Source organism: Octodon degus, unplaced genomic scaffold (assembly GCF_000260255.1).
Source record: "Octodon degus isolate 3935 unplaced genomic scaffold, OctDeg1.0 scaffold00048, whole genome shotgun sequence".
In the NCBI taxonomy this organism is placed as follows: Eukaryota; Metazoa; Chordata; class Mammalia; order Rodentia; family Octodontidae; genus Octodon; species Octodon degus.
The window spans coordinates 7,614,830-7,624,057 of NW_004524624.1; the positions used below are offsets into that span (position 1 = coordinate 7,614,830).

General features: G+C 40.2%; 1 protein-coding gene across 1 annotated transcript; it reads left to right on the top strand.

Annotated features, from left to right (window-relative positions):
- Positions 1–3,719: 3,719 nt before the first annotated feature.
- LOC101592158 (small proline-rich protein 2E-like) lies at positions 3,720–3,932 on the top strand. The gene has a single exon (XM_004632320.1). It carries the CDS (start codon positions 3,720–3,722, stop codon positions 3,930–3,932), a length of 213 nt encoding a protein of 70 aa, XP_004632377.1.
- Positions 3,933–9,228: the final 5,296 nt, after the last annotated feature.

Below are 9,228 nucleotides of genomic sequence, written 5' to 3' on the forward strand. Positions count from 1 at the left end.
AAATAGACAGAAGAAAGATTGGGAGATACATAGAAGAGAGCCAGACAAACAGAAGAAAGAGATAGACAGGCTTTCACACAGTTAAGGCTCATGGCATTCTGTGTGTGAGGGGCAGGTAGAAGGTGAAGCATGCTTTGTACCTATCCCAGGTCAACACATCTAAAGTTAGAGAAACATCAGCAGAGTGCTGCTTGTTATCTCCAGAAACCCCTCATGTAGCAAAGCACTAAGGAAATGAATGTTGTGAATTCAGCACAAGAATCTGACATTTCCAGAGCTGCCAGGCTTTGATGCTCCCATGCAATCATGTAGTCTCCTTGAAGGGGGAATATACAGAAGAGGCTCTAGGTGTAACCAAAACTGTTATCTGACACTGTAATCCTCTCTAGACAGGAGAGAAAACATTCTCTCAGGCTTTCACAGAGAGCACTCTGGCCAACCGATGGCCGTGACTCATCCACATGCCTGACACTGACAAGGGATCTACAAAGTGTGGTACAGGGCTACAGGATAAATCCTGAGGGGATTTGACTGACCTTATCAGATACAAAGGTTACATTTCTTATTGTATAGGTCTTGCTTTATCTTGGTCTTAATCATCCAGCAGAAAAGTATAAAAACAAAGTATAAAAAGTAAAGCCATATTAATATGCTGAGCTGTAAAAGGCTCAAGTCAACAACTTCTGACATTGTCAGTCCTATGGAAGACCCACTACTATTACAGACTATTGGACAATATTGGAATATTTTGCTGAATTTATGCACTTACAATATTTAAATGACAATGGAATACCCATCTCTGACAAAACTAAACAAAAAAAGGGGTTACAAATGAATGACCATTTTGTATCTGTATATTCAAAATAGGATAGATATACAACTACTTTCTTTTAATTCAATGAATAGAGAGATTTGTTCTAATAGTGTTTGTGGACAGGATATCATATCTGCATCTTGTACAATGAATAACCACTAAGACAACAATATGCAATGTATTAATTATTGAAACTGTCCTACTAATCAGTTTTGAAACTGTCTCATTGTTATTTGTTTCTCAATAAAATTATTAAAAAAATAAAATTTTGGATGGTACAAATCACATCTTTTTGTAATCATTTGGGTTTCAACCCTGGAAATGTGAGGGAGAATGAAGAACATATTGAGCAAAGTTCCTTTCCTCTGCCCTTTGCCCATGGGCATGAATAAAAAAATTCTATATGACGCCTACACTGATGACACCCTGCATGCACACTTGGCTTCGCCATGCTGCAGTCACAGGTCTGTCTGTCCCTGTAGGGTCATGGCAGAATGTATCTTCACCAAAAGTCCTTCCTTACTGTCAGGAGCAGTGATGGTTCTGGGAGTGTCTCCTGCTCAAGGGAGCACACATGACTCAGGGTTGACTCAGTGTTCCTGTAAGGTCTAAGCACGGATTCCGAGTTCTGCATAGAGTTTGAGTGTTCCTCCTTCTTTAATGAGAAAGCCACACTTGCAGAGCCTGCCTGATTGTTTAGCCAAGACAAGGAGGCTTTAGCAACATTACTTAAATATGTATTTCACAATTTTTCATAATTTCCACTGACTGCATGAAGAGTTAAAAGATTTGTGAAGCACAAACTTTTGAATGCATGGATAACTACGTCTTCAGTGACTAAGATGTGACAAAATGGACCACTATAGGGGGCTTGCAGGTTAGCTCAGTTGTTTAAAGTTGCTTAGGCAAACTCAGTCAGGTGCAGGGGACCATGGTTTGATCTCCAGCTCCACATGCCACACCAGACCTGCCATTAAGGCAGCCTGAGCCAGCCCCCCTCAAAAAAAAAAAAAAAAAAAAAGGAAAAGAAAAAAATCCTTCTCTAAATGGGCCACTAGGACAGATCAGGGGGTTGAAAGGGGGGGGGACTGAAGCTGGAAAGGGGTGGGAGTGGACAGAGTAGACAGAATTACATACAGACAATGCTTACAAAAATTGCCTTGAAATATGTAAAGCCTCTTTGGAAAGAGTGTGAGCAAGCCAGTTGATCCTCAGGGTAAGTCCATACCTCCACCTCTAGTTTCAGACCTTTGGTGGTCAGACCCTCTCTGTTCCTCAAACCTGCTCTTAGTTATGCACTAAAGAGAGGCTCTCAGTGTCTCCATTTTTCTCTGCACTGCAAGGAACCTCAGAGAGCACCACATGCATGTGCTTCGAGAACTGAACGTAAAATGAATAGATGTGGCTTTCATCCCCTTCTGCTTCTTTTCTTAATGTAGTCATGGAGTACATTTATTCAATAAACTGTAATTGCTCACATGTACAACCATGTAGGAAGGAAGGCAGAAAGCACTCAGTGGCCTTGATCCAATGAGGAACCAAAGACTTTCCTGGGAGAAAAGTCCTTCCATGAGCAGGGAAAAAATAACTGCAAAGACAAACAAAATGATGTCAGTTCCTGGGTCATTTTCCATGAAAGAAAACACAGGTTTATACAGGGGCAAGTGATGCCCAACTAATGTAGTCCTCTGGGACAGTTTCCACCATCCATAGAAAAAAACACCAAATCATGGGGCAGACACGACCTAACCTGGGGCACATGGCTTGTTAGAGATTGAACTAAGACCAGACCACAGGCCATCCTAGGTCTGCCCTTCTGTCTTTGTAGGATGAGGAGGGGAGATGCAAATAGGCTTCATTAAGTACCACAGCATAAAAGGAACAAATGAATCAAGGATCTTCTTAATACTCAAGGATGTTGAACAATAGAAGGATATTATTGTCTCAGTAAAGCAAGAGAGCATTCAAGAACCAGTTAGGGAAACCACCAAATTTGCAAACAGCCACCAGGCAAAGGAAATAGACTGCCAAGGTAGGTTCTGAGTCACAAGCACTTAATCCAGTGAGGGCTTCCTGGAGCACATTATTTCTGATTCTACAAAGTGCCTGGCCAGCCAGTTATGGATGGATTTGCATTTGGATGAGGAAATGACCAAGCCAGTCCATGGTGAGGAACTTCCACTTCCCCTTGGGTGGGGCAGGCAGCCCTATAAGGAGGCCCTCTGGTGCACAGATGCTAGACTTCTGGCAGGAAAGTCCCAAACTGCTCTCCAGAAGCTGGTGAGTCTGATATTCTCTGTCAATCTCTTTCTTCTTCTCCTCACTTGTTGGCTACATTTAATTTGAGACAGCAAGTTGGGTGTGCGCAGATCATGACTATGAGATGGGTGTTCCTTAACAGATGGATGCTTAAGACTGGGGAAATGGATGCAATATATGGGCTTCCTTTGCTTTTGTTGGGTAAACAACTCAATATCCACATGGGACACTAGGATAATGGGGAAGCCTGGACTTGACTTAAAAGATTGAAAAAAGTGCATCTCTCTTTCCCATATACTCTTGCAAAGGTATATGACTTAATTAGGTGTGACATCCTTTAATTCTTCCTGAGTGGACATTGCTCTCTTCTCCTATCTGCCCAATGACGTTCTCAGGCAGTAATGATGCCAGGACTGAGGTGCTCAGCACTGTTAAACTTTTAAGCATCTCTGGGGAGATTACATTTATTCTAAAACTGGGGAATTATACTCTTAATGTGGAAGAGAGCTCCATTAAGTCAGAAGAAGAGAATATGTTAAGCCAGAGAAATAATATGCTGTGGTATTGCATAAGCTTTTCTTTCACTACTGTTCCTTCTTCTGAACACTGCCATATGATTTCTTTCAGACTCTCAGACCCCAGGATCATGTCTTATCAACAGCAACAGTGCAAACAGCCCTGCCAGCCACCTCCTGTGGTCAAAACTCCCAAGTGCCCGGAGCCCTGCCCACCTCCAAAGTGCCCGGAGCCTTGCCCACCTCCACCTTGCCCTGAGCCCTGCCCACCTCCACAACAGAAATGTCCTCCTGTGCAGTGTCCCCCACCCTGCCAGCAGAAGTGCCCGCCCAAGAGCAAGTAACAGCCTCAGGATTCCTCAGATCAGGAAAAGGCCAGGAAAACTGGCTCAGCTCCTTCTACAGTATCCCCTTTCTCTTCTCCTCAAAGCCTTCCATGGACGCAAAAGATCCTTCTTCAGTCTTTCACCAGTAATCTGCTTCTGATGGCTCCTCCCTCCCTGCTACAGGAATTCTTAGTAAAGCTCTCTTATTGGCACTACTGAGGAAGAGACTGAGGAAGGACCCTCCTAAGCTTTGCCAGCATCCCAGACCTGAGGAAGCAAGAGTGGCCTCTCTCCCTTGGTCCCACCCAATGATGTCTTCTTAGCCTCTCAATCAGCTTACCAGATATTTTATCACTTGTAAAATTGTACCTTCACTTTCACTTCCTGAATAAAGTACATTTGGTGGTAAAACATAAATAATTTTCTTTCTTCTGAAGTCATCTTTGGGCCCAGGAGATAGCTCAGTAGAATAAGTGCTTTCCTGGGAAGTGCAAAGTCCTGAATTCAATCCCCAGTACCACCAAAGAAACAAAGAAAGAAGCAAATAAATAAATAAATAAATAAATAACAAAATCATCTTTATTAGTGATGCCATATCATTTTGTTTTATTTTCATCTCTGTTTGATCCCTAGGACTCGCTTCCAATATTATGTTGTCTGAATCTTGGAACAAATGAAATTATTTTCATCATTCCAAAGTCATAATATTTTCCTTGAGTTATGTTTGACTGTTTCTAGCAACACATTCTGAATTTAAATCTCTGTATCACAATGCATGCACACTGGCACTGGTGTTGTAACCGTTTACATAAAATTGAAGGAACACAGCTTCTGCTTGACACAGTGCCAGGTGCCCATTACATACGTGCCTGTTAGCAATAGTAGATTGTTGTTGTTTCCATCTTCGTCTTCATCACCACAACTCCCACATTTCTCCACCAAGAATGTGTCTTTATAGAAGTAGTACCTAAGGAAAAACAATTTGGTTCATTTTATTTTAAAAAGTTTTACTTCTTATTTTATTTGTGTGATAGGGACTGAATGGATTGTTTTTGCATTGACATTGTTTTAAAGTTCCTGCTTTGAGACTGGGTCCCACTAGGTCTCTAAATTTTCTCACTCGGTCGCTAAATTTCATCAGCGGATGCTTTCCTTTATATTTCCTGCCACATGAGCAGAATCCTTATCAGCTGAGGAAAAGTAACCTCCCAGCTGCCTTTTGTGTCCTTCTTTTAATGTCTTAATTCCACCTGATGTCCACTTTATTTCGTTTCACACCCATCTCTGAGGCACTCTTTTGCAGTATTCCCTTTTCTATGAAAATTTTTTTATTAATTTTATCGAGAAACAAATTGCAACGAGACAGCTTCAAAACCAATTAGGCTCTGTTGGCACAGCAGCAATGATGCCATCAACTTTTCTGCAGATTTGCTCACTCAGAGCTTAACAGTATTCAGACACCATAGGACCAAGAAACAGAAGCACCAGTTTTCAGAAAATGCAGTGTCAAATTATGATTTTAAGCCACTCTTTCTCGAAGCAAACCATCAGAAATGCTTCCACTTACATGTGCACTTAACAGCTAATTTCATCATCAGAAATCTTAACATTTCATGGTGCTACACCAATAGAAATTTTGGGAGTTTTAACCTCTTTTTGTCAATGGCACTCTTTTATGATTAAATGCTTCCCCAGTCTGCTGGTCTCTAGATGCGGGCTTACATATGCACTGGAAATACTTCAGGAACTGATGTGTATACATTTATGAGTGTTACCTCTTCCTCTTTAATTTTTCCCCTAACCAGTATATAGTGGCCTCCTTTATTTCATTTGATCATTCTTGGTTTGAAGTTGAGACTGTCTGAGAACAGGATTGCTACCCCTGCTTTTTTCTGAGGTGCTGGAGAGTGTAGCATTGTTTTCCATCCTTTGACTTTCAGTCTATGAATGTCTTTTTGAGTTAAGTGTGTTTCTTGTATACAGCATATTGTTGGATTTTGCTTCCTAATCCACTGCCAGTTTATTTCTTTTAAGTTTCTTTTTTTTTTTTTTGGCGGAACTGGTGATTGAACTCAGACCCTTGCACTTGCCAGGCAAGCACATCTCCCCAGCCCCCAAGTTTATTTCTTTTAATTGGTGAATTAAGTACATTTACATTAATGGTTATAATTGAGATGCATTGATTTATAATCAACATGTTATTTACCTGCTGTTGTGTACTCTTTATTTTCCTGTGTTTAATTGTTTGCTCTCTTTAGTGGGTTCCTTCTGTTCTCATTCATGGAGTTCTGATCTTTTTGACCCCTCTCTAGAACATGTTTCCATGTTTGCTTTCCAAGTTACTATAGAAAAAGAGCTGGGAGTTTGCAAGAACAGTTACACTTAGAAACTTCAGCCTGCCAAAAAAAAAAGTCTTAATTTCATAGCAGATATAAATGGAAGAACGTTTGACATTTGAGTGCATCTGGGAAAGCCAGGGACAAACCATCAGGTCATCACAGTATGTTATCCTTGAGGAAACCCTAGAAGGAGCCAGCAGAAGACTTGAGAATTTACAAACAGCCCTAAGCAAGCAACTGTTCCTGTATAATAATGGTGGTATCCTCAGTGTCTTTTTTGCTCTCACGTTCTGCTGAGTTCTTGCCTCTACTACTTTAGGGGTCCTATTATAGTACCCCCCAAAACTTATGGATCCCCACAGTATGAGTCATAATTCCACATCTGGGGCATATGTTGATATCAGTAGTACAGCTACCGTTGTCTGTCAGTGTCTGACCTTTACATTTCTTCATTCTTGAGATGGGAACAAGAGGGAATAAATAACTCCCTGGCAAAATAGAATCTGTGTTCATGAAATAAATTTTAAAATGCTCTTCAGAGAAAAAAAATACTTAAGGAACTGAGTCTATGTGGTTCACATTCCTGGGAGCTTTCTAATCCAACATCAGACATCCGTGACCCAGCCACCTCCAGAAAGCCCTTCCCATGAGCATGTGGGGCTTTAATGGAGGCATTTAGAAGCAAACCATAACCTTCTGCCCTGGCCTCTAAAGACTTGTGCAATCCATCTTTCAAAAGGGACTTAGCCCATCTCTAAGTTTTGCCAAAATCCTAACAGTTTCTTCAATGTTCTTAATTCCAACTTTTAAACTTCCCCTGAGATTAAGGCAAACTTTTAGCCGCTCACCCCTGTATAAGATAAATTTTCAACACATGCAACATGCAGCGCCATAAGATAAACTTTCCTACTATGAAAGGTGCGAAGAGAAGAATGAATAGAAAGGAATTGGACCAAAGCAAGCCCAAAATCCAGTGGAGCAAACATTATATCCAATATTTCCACCTCACACATCAGATATAAACTTTGGCAAATGGTGAAGTTCTGGTTTTTGTAGCCACCATGATTTCTCTCCTGGACTGACTTTGCCCACTTGCAACTTTCCTGCAACAATCCACATTCCTGGCTTCTCTAACTCTGAACTGAAACATTCTAAACTGTGAGCTGAAATAAACCTTTTCTCCTTACTTTCTAGGTGTCTGAAGTCCAATAAACCATACACTTCTTATTCCGACCTGATACCTCCTGAGCCTGGTCTTTACTGTCTAAATTTTTATTGACATTCTGATCATCTAAGTTCTGACCAGAATCTCCCATCAAAGTCAGCTTATACCTTTTCAGTGCTGCCTCTTTAGGGGGTATCAGTAGAGTTTTCCCAGCTCTCCTAAAAGCCAATTATTAAGGCTTCTGAACTGCGTGGTCAGGTAGTGTCACACAATGACACCAGTTCTCTGTTACCAAAATCTATCTTAGGTTTTTTCTTTTTGCTAAGACAAAATGCCCAATACTCACAAATTAAAAGAAGAAAGGTATATTTCAGCTCATGGTTTATAGAGGTTGGACACCATAGTTGGCTGGATCCATTATGGAAGAAAAATAGTCAATGCAGTTCAGGCAAAAGGAAGCAAACAGGAGGCAGCAAACTCCCCTTTCCCTTTCATTCCAACTAAGCTGCAAGCCTTTGGATGGTGTCCTGCACACCTTTCCAGTTATCCACAGTCTGAAGTATTATAAACCAATCAGTGGGCTAATCTGGTACTACATACCTTTAATCCCAATCTCACATACCCTAATAAAACACCACATATTTTCAATTCAGCCACCTCTGGAAATCCCCACCTATGTGCCCATGAGACTTCACAAGGACATTTAGATACAAGCCATAACAAAGAGCAAAATTTTTAATTTTGATTCAGGCATATGTATAAACTTTTAATAATTTGTGCATTTTATGTTCTAGAAGACTTTGCTTAACTTATTTATGAGAGTTTTCTCCCAACTTTCTGTCTTAAAATTGTATTATCTTAGCTTTGCTGTGTATGTCTGCCATACATTTTTATTTCATTTTTCTAGTTGACATGGTGTAAAAGTTGAGATGCACTGTGTAAAGTAACACTACCCAATTATTCCATGATCATTTGTGAAGAACATAACCTTTCCTCTATGAAAATGCTTAAGAAATAATTGACAATATTCATGAGTATTTTACTCTGCTCAATTGATTTCTATCTCTTTGTACTACTACATTTTAGAAACTGTGCTTTAGAGTACACAGTCCTTCTACTCTGTTCTCTTTCAACATTATTTTAGCAAGTTTAGGTCTCTAGCATTTCCCTATTAATTTTTGAAATGTCTCCTTTTCTACAATAAAGTCCATGGACTTGTGACTAGGAGTGTATTGAATTTATAGATAACTTTAAAAGAATTGCTGTGATAACATTTTTCTTTCAATATATGAATTTTCATTATCTCATTTATACAGATCTTCAGTGTTTTCAGTAATATTTTATGGGTATTGAGAAGTGCTGCAAATAGTGTGTTGATTTTGTTTTCAATATTTAGCACAAGGTCTACAGGGTCTCACTATGTAGATTGGACTCAGTAAGTCTCCTGTTTTCAGCCTCCCAAGTGCTGACATTACAGGCATGCGCCACCATGCCCAGTCTCAGTCCACTTCTCAGCACACCCTGGGGATTGAACTCTGGTCCCTGAGCCTGCCTACGCAGGTGCTTTAGTCTGCTAAGCTATCTGGCCAGCCCCAAAGTGTTGATTTTTAAACTATTTCATGTTTTATAGGGCTATCATAATTATTACGTCCTTAATTCTAATTTCTTACTGTTCATGGACAGTATATGAGAGGTCAGCCTCAATTTCATATCAGGAGAAAATAAGCCAATAAAAGAGAAATTGCTGAATTTCTGTATTTCTTACCTTTTCACTAGCTACACCAGCATCTTCAAGATCTGAGACTCTGTC